The 11,315-nt window shown below is 44.3% G+C and overlaps 1 protein-coding gene across 1 annotated transcript; it reads right to left on the bottom strand.

Moving 5' to 3' along the window:
- Positions 1 to 1,241: 1,241 nt before the first annotated feature.
- LOC138796563 (uncharacterized) lies at positions 1,242 to 2,693 on the bottom strand. The gene is made up of 4 exons (XM_069976170.1): positions 2,522 to 2,693; positions 2,284 to 2,437; positions 1,409 to 1,616; positions 1,242 to 1,334 (listed from the first exon to the last, which is right to left on the bottom strand). The coding sequence occupies exons 1-4, from the start codon at positions 2,691 to 2,693 to the stop codon at positions 1,242 to 1,244; spliced, it is 627 nt and encodes a 208-aa protein (XP_069832271.1).
- Positions 2,694 to 11,315: the final 8,622 nt, after the last annotated feature.

The raw sequence follows: 11,315 nt of genomic DNA, 5'->3' as shown, positions 1-11,315 counted from the left end.
CTCCAAGTGGCGGGTAATGCAGTCTGCCCTTCAGTTAACTCCTGACAAGGTTAAGAAGGTGATACAGGCTTGTGTTATCCTTCACAACTACGTCAGGATTCATGATGCCACAGTCATCCCGGAGGAACAGATGTCAGCCATGCAGTCTGCCGCCATCCCGTTGAAAAGGGAACCTGCAAGGAAGGCCTGGATCGTCAGGATTGGCTGTCCGGGACTTCTACGCAGACTACTTTCTATCACCAGCAGGAGCAGTACCATGGCAGAGGGATATCTGTTAAGAGACTTTGATTCTGGACTGGTGCTTCAAGTTCTATTAGTTAGTTTAGTTTTGGTTCTTGTGTTAGTTAGTTAGGGACTCGCAGTAGATAAGGCCCCTTGACGTGGGCTGCGAGCTTGCGATATTTGCGTCCACATTCTCATTTTGGATTTCAAAATGAGTAATGTAGGCACAATTATCAACTAAGACCCATCATCTGAGGACATATGTCACAGTCCACGGGCCACCCTGAAATTTTTTGGAAAAGGAAAGGCTGATGTAGGTTCCCAGACACCAGAAGCACAGTGGATTTTATGCTGCAAATTCACAGTAAACTCCTGTGGGATCCATTCCCTGTCCTTTTATGCAGCAGAAATGACCCCCGCTGACTGAAGCAAAAATTAGCTGCTCTGCACTTTGTATTGCTTCCGGGTGTGGTGAGTGAAGTACATCACACTGCCTGGTCTGGCGTAGGGGGGTGGGTGGGAGGGGACCATTCACTAACATAACACACATTTTAAAGGTCAAATGTGTTGAGTGAAAAAATTATAAACAACACACTACCCCTTTAAGACACCAGTTGAACAAACTCACAGATTCAACACCAATTATTAACTGAAAATCCAAACTTTGAAAAACTAATGTGAACTAACATTTACACTTCAAACAGATCCTGAGAATAGGGAGTGGAAGACGCCTGCTCTGCCGGTTGTGGTGTATTTTTAGGGCTTCGGCATGCCCAATCCTGGCTGTTAGGAGGGGTATACCACTCATGGGAGTGTTGGGAATGTGGGCGAGGCGGGTATCGCTGTATGGGTGGGTGGTGATTGGGGGAAGGAGTGTATAAGGTTTGGGTAGGGGTGGCGATGGTTGGGGTGTCCCCATACTTAAACATATCTGCAATTTTGGAGAGTTTGTCTGGGTCAAAATGTTTGCTAAAAGTCTCAACCACAGCCAACAGAGTCCCATAGCATCTCTGGCGTTTCTATTCAGGTACACTGTCCAGTGCAACTGCCAGGCTGTTGCAGAACAGCTGGTTTGGCTTCTGCTCTCCACGTTTCTTCAGTATTTCGAGGACCTAAAAAAAGAAAAATATGAAGTCTCTATGTACATGTCTCTATGACCTGTTGACAGTGCTTAGAAGAGCCTTACCTCACTGTCAATTTGTGATTTGGTTGACACCACATTACGGTTTTCTCTCCTACAACGTGGGTAAACTTGCACTGATTCAGCCGGAGATGTGTCCAGGTTTTCAGCAGCCTCCATGGAGTCCTCCTCCCTTGAATCCGGAACTTCTTTCTCCTGATTTCCTTGGGAGCTACCAGAAGCCTCATCTTCTGCTACCAGATTATCAGATGTTCTACAAAGATGTAATAAAAACTTTATAATAAAAAAATGGACATTCTAGCCATGCTGGGGGTTGTAGGTTCAGAGGAGGGGCAGTCTAGGTATGGTGGGGGTTGTAGTTTCAGAGGAGGGGCAGTCTAGGTATGGTGGGGGTTGTAGTTTCAGAGAAGGGGCAGTTTAGGTATGGTGGGGGTTGTAGTTTCACAGGAGGGGCAGTCTAGGTATGGTGGGGGTGTAGTTTCACAGGAGGGGCAGTCTAGGTATGGTGGGGGTTGTAGTTTCACAGGAGGGGCAGTCTAGGTATGGTGGGGGTTGTAGTTTCAGAGGAGGGGCAGTTAAGGTATGGTGGGGGTTGTAGTTTCACAGGAGAGGCAGTCTAGGTATGGTGGGGGTGTAGTTTCACAGGAGGGGCAGTCTAGGTATGGTGGGGGTTGTAGTTTCACAGGAGGGGCAGTCTAGGTATGGTGGGGGTGTAGTTTCACAGGAGGGGCAATCTAGGTATGGTGGGGGTTGTAGTTTCACAGGAGGGGCAGTTTAGGTATAGTGGGGGTTGTAATTTCACAGGAGGGGCAGTCTAGGTATGGTGGGGGTTGTAGTTTCACAGGAGGGGCAGTATGGTGGGGGTTGTAGTTTCACAGGAGGGGCATAATAGGCATTATTAATGGAAAAAAAAAACTTACGGGCCAACGTCCAGGACTTGTTTCAGGAACATTAATTGTTCTGTGTACACATATGTTCTTTTGGGCATACGTCCATCTCCACTGCGGCTTCTCATCTGCATCTCCCTCTTGAACTGATCCCTGCATGTCTGCCACCTTGATTTCAGTCTTTCCACTGATAAAACACAGTACACTTATGAAATACCAATAAAATTATGTACTACATGACTTAAAAAACAAAACATACATACATACATACCCAATTCCTGTTTCTCTTTCTTGGACCCTGATGCCCATTGCTGGCCATAAATTTCATGGGCAATCTCAGACCATCCCTTGTCCCTTCTTGTTCGGTTCACATAAAATGCATCTCTTTTGTTCCACAAGTAGGGGCGTTCTTCTATGAGGTGAATGAGCTTCTCCACATCCATTTTTTATCTTCTCTTTCACTTTCTTTCTGGTTCTGCGTCCCACCACATGTGCTGCTGCTTTCACTTTCAATTCCCACTGGCATGTGATTCTGCACTTCCTTCTTTCTGTCAGTGGTTGCTTAGGAGACAGAACCATGTGACCCATGAGTCATCCGTATTTTTTCACGGGAATACGGAAATACGGATGCCAAACATGTTGCAATCCGTAAACAATCCGTACGCAATTGATTTCAATTAGAGGATCCGTAAAAAAATCAGGGTCCGCACAGGGTCCGCACTAGGACATGTCCTTTTTTTTTTACGGATTGATTTTCATCCATCTCTGCTACTGATCGTGTGAATAGCCCAATAGACTTCAATGTGCACTAACTCGGATACGGAAATACGGATCCGTAAATTACAGAACGTGTGCATAAGGCCTTAGATCCCTGTCTTCATTGTTCTCCTATAGAGAGATCTAAATAAAAGACCAAAACAGGACAACAAAGAGTTAATCTACAAATACCTCGCCCTCTATCTCCTTTGACAATCATCACTGACCTCTCTGAGCTCTGATTACAGCTGTCACCCAGCTCTGTGCCTGTAGCCCTCTGTTATCTGCTTTCAGCTAACTCCCTCCTTCCTCCTCCCCCCTCCCCTCTCCCTAGAACAGACATGTCTGATGCAACAAGTCACAATTTTCTGATTTATTTCAGTGGATGGAAAAGAGGAAGGAGGGCGGGACCTGGGAAAAGGCTTTTTACATGCAGATAATGGCATATTTGGCTAATAAACCCAATTACAAAGTTTCTTAAAATCGCCTGGACTATTGATTTCGGCAAAAAATAAAAAATAAATAATAATAATACGACAGTGACTCTTTAAGGAGGAAGTAGGAGGTTGAGAAGGAGTAGGAGGTAATGTGATAGGGAAGTGCACAAGGCACTTCACTGTTGGCTGCTTTGCTGTGGTGGACTATTTCGGAACTCTAGGCCTATACAGTTGTTGTTTCTCAGTCAGTACTGTCCATGGACAGCCGGCTGCGCTTATCGGTTCAAACACCCCCGGCTGCGCTGAAGACCCTCTCTGACAGCACAATGGCAACAGGGCAGGCCAGCACCTCCAAAGCATATAGAGACAGCTCCAGCCATGTGTCAAGCTTGTTCACCCGTGCATTTAATGGGCTTCTGGAACAGTATGTATCAAGTGCCTTTACTAGGCTTCTGGAACAGTATGTAACACATGCCTTTTACTGGGCTACTGGAACAATATGTATCAGGTGCCGTTTACTGGGCTACTGAAACAATATGCATGAGGTGCCTATTACTGGGTTACTGGCACAATAGGCATGAGGTGCCTATTACTGGGTACTGGCATAATATGCATCAGGTGCCTTTTACTGAACTACTGGAATAATAACTATGAGGTGCCCTTACTGGGCTACTGATACAATAAGGTATCACATGCCTATTACTGGGCTACTGGCACAATATGCATCAGGTGCCTATTACTGGGTACTGGCACAATATGCATCAGGTGCCTATTACTGGGCTACTGGCACAATATGCATGAGGTGCCTATTACTGGGCTACTGGCACAATATGCATGAAGTGCCTATAAGTGGGCTACTGGCACAATATGCATGAGGTACCTATTACTGGGCTACTGGCACACTATGCATGAGGTGCCTTTTACTGGGCTACTGGCACAATATGCATCAGGTGCCTTTTACTGGGCTACTGGAACAATAACTATGAGGGATACTGGAACATTATGTATAACATGCCCTTAGTGGCCTAAATCAGAGACACTATAAGTCACTTGTACAAACAGGGTACACCTGCTGCTGCTGCTGCTGCTGCTACTATCATAAAGTGCTTTGGATTCAGAGATGACCTTTTTCGCTGTATCTTAGCCCTGAAAAGAACTTTTGGGTTCTGTAGTAAGCCTGCCTAACCAAAACGCTACTATCAACCTATCTCTCCCTGCTCCGAGATCTTTCCCTGGCTAGGTTGAAAGTGCATCTGCGTTTGAGAGGCAGAAGTCAAGTATTAAATATTCATGGTCATGTGGTTCAGCCATCCAATGAGGGTAGACGCCGTTTCCTCGCTGCGTGCGTACTGCCAGGGTCCCTCACGGCCTCCCTCCATGGTGATTGGGTTAAAAAAAAAGTGCCAAGTGCAATGGGAGGGCTTTTGAATGTTTGCCACGTATTCGTCACACTACTTGATTGAATTAAAGTCTTGCGAATGCTGCAATTTTTGATCGAATACCATCTCGATCGAATTGTAATAGCTCGTCTCTACAGTTCACGACTATAATGGCATGTTGGTGGGAAGGGGTTACTGACACATTGGTTTTGGAAGATGTTATGAGCAGAAAGGAAATAAACAGCAACAGTAAAGTAAAAAAAGGGTTGCAATAAGTATTGCTGCTGATTTAGCTTGCATGAGTAGTAAAAATCCTTTCTCAGACGCACCTCACAGCTACTCTCTCTGTAAAGAGCACTTACAAATGGAAAGAAGATGTTTGAAACTACAATGAATAGAGATGAGCGAACTGAAGTTCTTGAACCAAGATTTGTTTCAAACTGTGCAAAAAAAAATTGATTCAGGAACAAACCAAAATTTTGCTAAAGTTTGTGCAAAATAGTGGCTGCTCATAGTACACTAGAGCAAAAGGTGTATGAGGTTATCCAAAATCCATTTAAGCTGAGCAATGGGCTGTAAGGCACCCGCCTGCACAATGTCACACTTTGTCCCTCACTATATATATTGTAGCAAGTCAGCTCCTGTACAGTGGACTGACCATATACATTTACACTAGCTAGGGAAAGATAGGTAAAGGCAGGGCTAGAGAAAGTTATGGAAAGTTGATTAGAGACTGATAGTAGGAATAGTGTGAGCTGTGTAGCTGTGAAATGGCTCTTTTCCTGTCAATTTGTATGAACGCCAGGGCTACTCATTCTCCTCATGGACGTTCGGACTCTGGGTAAGCAGTACACTCATGACAACCTGCACCTCGTTCATGATCACCTGTGGCACACTGCCAACCTTTCACCATACTTTTCTCTAGTGTGGTTTCACTGTCATGCAGGGTCAGAGACCCTTGAACAAAGATGCAGCTTCACTGTGGCCGCAAAATATCACGCAGAAACAATCGAAACAGATGCTTTACCCATAGAAAATAATGTGACAATGAAAAAGCTTTTAGTGCCGTTTGTTTATGGTTGAGTTCAGATGAACCATACTCCCTGTTATTCTCCTCTTTTGAAGTTCACACCGTATGACTTTTCCGTCCATTTTCCCTGAGAGTCGCAGTCATCTACCGCCCTCCTGGTTCACCTAATAAGTTTTTTGATCACTTCTCTAACTGGCTTCCTTACTTTCTATCTTCTGATATTTGTGCTCTAATCATGAGTGATTTTAACATCCCAATTAACAACTCAATCTCTCCATCAGCCGCTCAGTTTCTTTCTCTAACCTCCTCCCTTGGCCTTTTTTCAGCTTTCTGAATCTCCAACCCACAAGGGCCCAATTTCCCACTTTACTAACTTTACCACTGAGCTCTCAGACCATCACTTCCTCTGCTTTATGATAACAAATTATCGCCCTCCTCTTGACACCCCGACCTCACTCACATACAGAAACTTACATGCAAAATAGACACCATCCGTCAGGAGATCATCTCCCAGTCCCAGGTAATATTAATCCTGTTCCCTCTTACTGTTCCTCCTCATCCCTCTCAGCCTTTGAGCCAGTGACAGAGGAGGAAGTCTCCAGACTCCTCTCGCCCCACCACCTGCCCTAGTGACCCTATTCCCTCACACCTTGTCCAGTCTCTCTCTACTGCTGTCAATACTTACCTTACTAAAATCTTCAACCTCTCCCTCTCCTCTGACACCTTCCCCATGACTTTAAAACACTCCATCACTCCATTACTGAAAAAAAACCCCTCTCTAGACCCATCCTGTGCTGCCAACTATCAAACTGTCTCTAATCTCCCTTTTATGTCTAAACTCTTGGAACGTTTGGTCTATTCCCGCCTAACCCACTACCTCTCTAAAAACTTTCTTCTTGACCCCCTTCAGTCTGCTTTCGTACTCTCCATTCTACAGAAACTGCCCTTACTAAAGTCTCTAATGATCTCCTCACCACCATTCTCTGCTCATTCTCCTGGACCTATCTGCAGCATTTGACACTGTAGACCACCAGCTCCTCCTCTCCACGCTCCGCTCTATCGGCCTCAATGACTCTGCTCTTTCCTGGTTTTCCTCCTATCTCTCTGACCGCTCCTTTAGTGTATCACTTTCTGGCTCCACGTCATCTTCTCTTCCCCTTACAGTCGGGGTTCCCCAGGGATCAGTCCTGGGCCCTCTCCTTTTCTCACTTTACACTTTACCCATCGAACCAATCATCACTAAGTTGGTTTTCAGTACCATCTCTATGCTGATGATACCCAGCTATATACCTCCTCCCGTGATATCACCCCTGCTCTTCTACAGAACACCAGTAACTGTCTGTCCTTAACGCTATGTCCTCCCTATTTCTAAAACTCAACCTTTCTAAGACTGAGCTTCTTGTATTCCCTCCCTCTGCTAACCGCCCTCCACCTGACATCTCCATCTCTGTCTGTGGTGCGACCATAACCCCTACACAACAAGCCAGCTGCCTTGGGGTTATGTTTGACTCGGATCTGTCCTTCACTTCTCATATTCAATCTCTTTCACGTTCCTGTAATCTGCATCTAAAAAACATCTCTAAAATCCGTCCCTTCCTTACTGTCGTATCTTCAAAAAACTCTCATTGTAACTTATTCATTCCCCTCTAGACTACTGCGATTCCTTACTAATCGTCCTTCCTTCCTCTAAACTCTCCCCCCCAGTCCATTCTTAATGCAGCGGCCAGGCTAATCTCCCTGTCCAGCCGCTAAACCGATGCCTCCCAACTGTGTCAGTCACTATATTGGCTCCCTATTAAACACAGGATACAATACAAACTCCTCCTGCTCACCCACAAGGCTTTCCACAGTGCTGCACCTCCCTATATCTCCTCCCTCATCTCTAGCTCATGCATGCGAGGCAGGGCCCTCGCTATATATGTATCTCTTTAATGTCTATTTTTGTCTATGTATGTACCCCCAGAACTGCAAAGTTCTGCAGAATCTGTTGGCACTATAGAAATAAAAAAAATATTATGTCAAAATTTGGCGAACATTTAACAAAGTGTTAACAGTAGCTATAGCTAGACTAATCATTTTATTTTGAAAACAGAAAGATTCCCCACTACTACAAGAGGTTTTACCATCTGGAAGAATAGCTAGGTGGAAAAGCAGCAGTCACCCACAATTTTTCAAAATGTGGAAATTATAGAAGGAAAAATGAACTACAGATGAACTCATCTCACCTGTTGCCTCTACATGACCTTCAATGACATGAGACTGCTTCTTATAAATTGAACCTTACATGGTAATTTCACTGCTTTGTTCCAGCTCCCTAGGAGTATCCATGCCAAAGACAAGGGAAGCATTCCTGCTGCCTGGAGGAAAAATGGTTCAATCTGCAGAGGAAACAAGGCTACTTTATTATAGGAATTGTGAATGGGCGGAACTGGCTAAGAACAGGCTACTTCATGACCTGGTCATCCTAGAAACACAAGGCTTTAAAAAAAGCTTAGCTTATAATTTGAGCCTACATTCATTGTTGTTAGAGATGGGCAAAGCAAATCTGATGAAGCCAGATTTGCTGCCAATCGCACCGTCAATTTCGCTTTGTTCTGCAAAGTGAATCCACAGCAATTCGCTACCAAATTGGCTAAACATGGCGGCCACAATGGCAGCCACACATATTAGCTTACAGTACTCTCACTCAGCGGGAGCAAGGGATTATTCATAATTCCCTGTGCCCGTCCAATCACCTGCAAGCCCCTCTGTGGTGTCAGCACCTCCCCCTACCCCTCTATATAAGGTGATTTGCTTCCGCACTTCTGTAGTGTGAACATACCCTAATACAGATACATTTTAGATTTTTACTAAAAAAAACAATCAAACAAACCAACCAAAGGCTTACAGTATTTTTCAGTTACTGCACGCCCTGAAGGAAGGGGAGTATGGTTTCCAGGCTGACATGGTGCTTCCTGCTACTGCCTCCTCTGCCTGTGACAGGAACCAGCAGAAGTTTTCTATGGGGATTTGCTATTGCTCTGAACAGCTCCTCTCACAGACAGAGGTTGCAGCAGGAAGTACCAAGGCTTGATTTTTTTTTTTAATAGAAGTAATTTACAAACCTGTATAACTTTCTGACACCAGTTGAGTTGATTTTTTTCTCCGGAGTACCCTTTAACTCTAAATTTCAATTCCTTATTATTTATTACTGTATATGAAGGAAATGTGGTATTTTTGTCAAATTAAATAAGAGAAATTACATTCTTCATGAATGTAGTTGCCTTCTACATTTCATGGATGGAGTAGATAATAAAGGTTTTTATTTTTTTTTATAAAAACTGCAATATTTCTGGGCTGTGTTTTATATTGCAGCTCAGCTCCAATGACTTTTCAGACCTTTTTGTAAGGAGGGTGAAAAGTGGAGAATTATGTCAAAAGCAAGTGCCTTCTCCCTAAGGGTGCCTTCACACGTACCGTATCACTGCGTATTTATTGCTGCAAGTTTCTTGTACACGAATCTGCAGAGATACTGATTGCTATCAAGTCAATGTATGCATATTCTCGCTGCGTGTTTGGTGCAATTTTTACATGCGAGTATTTTGATTTTCACATGTGAGTTCAACACCACAAAAAATGCGAGTGCGAGTTTTGTGCGAGTTCGGTGCGATAAATATGCATATGCATGTAAAATTATTTTTACTTTTGCTTGTGCAAGATGCAGTTAGTGGATAACAAATGTTTTCTTGCTCAACTGCTGATCACTGGACCTTTTTCAAGGGGCAAAATTTTTACGACTGAAGTCCTGGATCCGCTGTACCACTGCTAGTGATGGTGTAAGCCGCACCAGGCAGCAGAGTCTTTACCAGCACCCACTGCAAGGTGGGATGAACTTGCTGCGGCAGGCCGGTAGCAACTGCCAGGTTTGTGGCTTGGCTTGCTAGCGGCAGCAGGCGAGGTGCAGCTGTAGGCACATAGGCAAGCAGGCTGGAACACTGCAGGACTCACGGTAGAAACCAGGACAGCAGTCATGGGCTGTGGGCAGACAGGCAGACAGCAGGAACTGTGGGCAGGAACCACTGGCGGGGACAAAGGGCAGGAATCACAGAAGAGCTGGAACCACACACTACGGAAGCATGCAGAGGCTCCAACACTAGAGTCAGGGCAGGAATTTATTGGGGAGCGCTAGTGCACATTGACCCTTTAAATCACAGTGTGTGGCGTGTGTGGCCTAGGAGGCAGGGGTGCATGCGCCAGTCATAACGGGAGCAAGCGGGAGCGTGGACACACAAGGCGCCCTGCGAGGCTGAAGCTGCGCGGCCAAGAGCACAGGACGCTGTCGCAGATGTGACAAATATTCAACAAAAATTAAACACAATAGGCTGTCATGGGGATCATTTATCAGTGTTGCAAAGGGGTTTTGTTATAATAATGCCGCTTCAGACCTTGACACGTTCCTTAGCTTGTGGTATACGCCCGAGACTGCGCTGTTAGCCCTGATTTTGTATTGATATTCTGCTTCATTTGGACCTGTCTGAAAACAGGTTATATGGAATTTTTTGAAGCCATGTGGAAACTGAACTCAAATCCATCCAAAATCCTCGGTATCACTAGAATTTTGTGAACTGCTTCTTTAAAAAGCATTCTGAGCTATAAGGAAATGGATGGTGGATGGTGTTCAAGCTTTTTGATTCTTTCCTAAACCTTACACAGCACCTCCTTACCCACCTACATAGTAACCTGTATTTAGTTATAGTGTGTGGCCAGATCAAAAATATTTGTCAGGACTGGAATGTTAATTCCTTAAAGTTGCTGTACTTTATAACTGCTATCTTCCATCCCTCTCTTCATTTTTTTGTCAATACAGCTGAAACTCATTCTTTGTCTACAGCTGAATCTTATTCACTCTTCCTCAAGACTTTGCTGGAATCTGTTTATGCTCGTTTTAGTTTTATCTGTTTTTGCATATGCTTTTATTTTTTTGCATGTAAAACAACTTACATTTTAAGTTAGATGTTCTTTCAGATTAGCATAAATTAAAGCCTTTGCATATCCTTGGCAAATCCACAGAAATAAAAAAAAAACATAACAGGGTAGCCGTTGTTTTTTTTTTTTTTTTTTTTTACATAACTAAACTCAACTATAACTTTTCTGTAAGCACTGCATCCTCTTCATTGTTTACCGGACACAGTGCTTACACTTTGCAGTAGAGAATCAAGTGGCCTGATTGGGCTCCCAAAACGGCTGCACAGACCTCACAGACGGGTCTCCTATTGGGTCGGCAGTTCCAGGCTCCGTAGTTTCAGGTCAGTAAAACACTTTTTAATCACGTGCGCCAGGCAGGGGGAGAGATAATTAGAGGCCACTATGCCTGTCAATCAATCCTGCTGACAGACAGAAAGCCGTGACTAGGAGGCCTACCCAGATGACTAAATGAACAGATGAAAAAATAAACATATTATATATTGTAGCGTGCAGAATGAT

The sequence above is a fragment of the Dendropsophus ebraccatus genome, chromosome 7, assembly GCF_027789765.1.
Source record: "Dendropsophus ebraccatus isolate aDenEbr1 chromosome 7, aDenEbr1.pat, whole genome shotgun sequence".
Taxonomy (NCBI): Eukaryota; Metazoa; Chordata; class Amphibia; order Anura; family Hylidae; genus Dendropsophus; species Dendropsophus ebraccatus.
The sequence above is the reverse complement of the archived record's forward strand: the minus strand, read 5'-3'. Positions and strand labels throughout refer to the sequence as shown.

What these genes read in the sequence shown, in the direction of transcription:
- LOC138796563 (XM_069976170.1), bottom strand. Translation starts at nt 2,693, where the DNA reads ATGGATGTGGAGAAGCTCATTCACCTCATAGAAGAACGCCCCTACTTG. An exon ending in GAAAGAGAAACAGGAATTGG is followed by an intron (nt 2,438 to 2,521) that starts GTATGTATGTAT and finishes GTGTTTTATCAG; the next exon opens with TGGAAAGACTGAAATCAAGG. An exon ending in AATCACAAATTGACAGTGAG is followed by an intron (nt 1,335 to 1,408) that starts GTAAGGCTCTTC and finishes TTCTTTTTTTAG; the next exon opens with GTCCTCGAAATACTGAAGAA.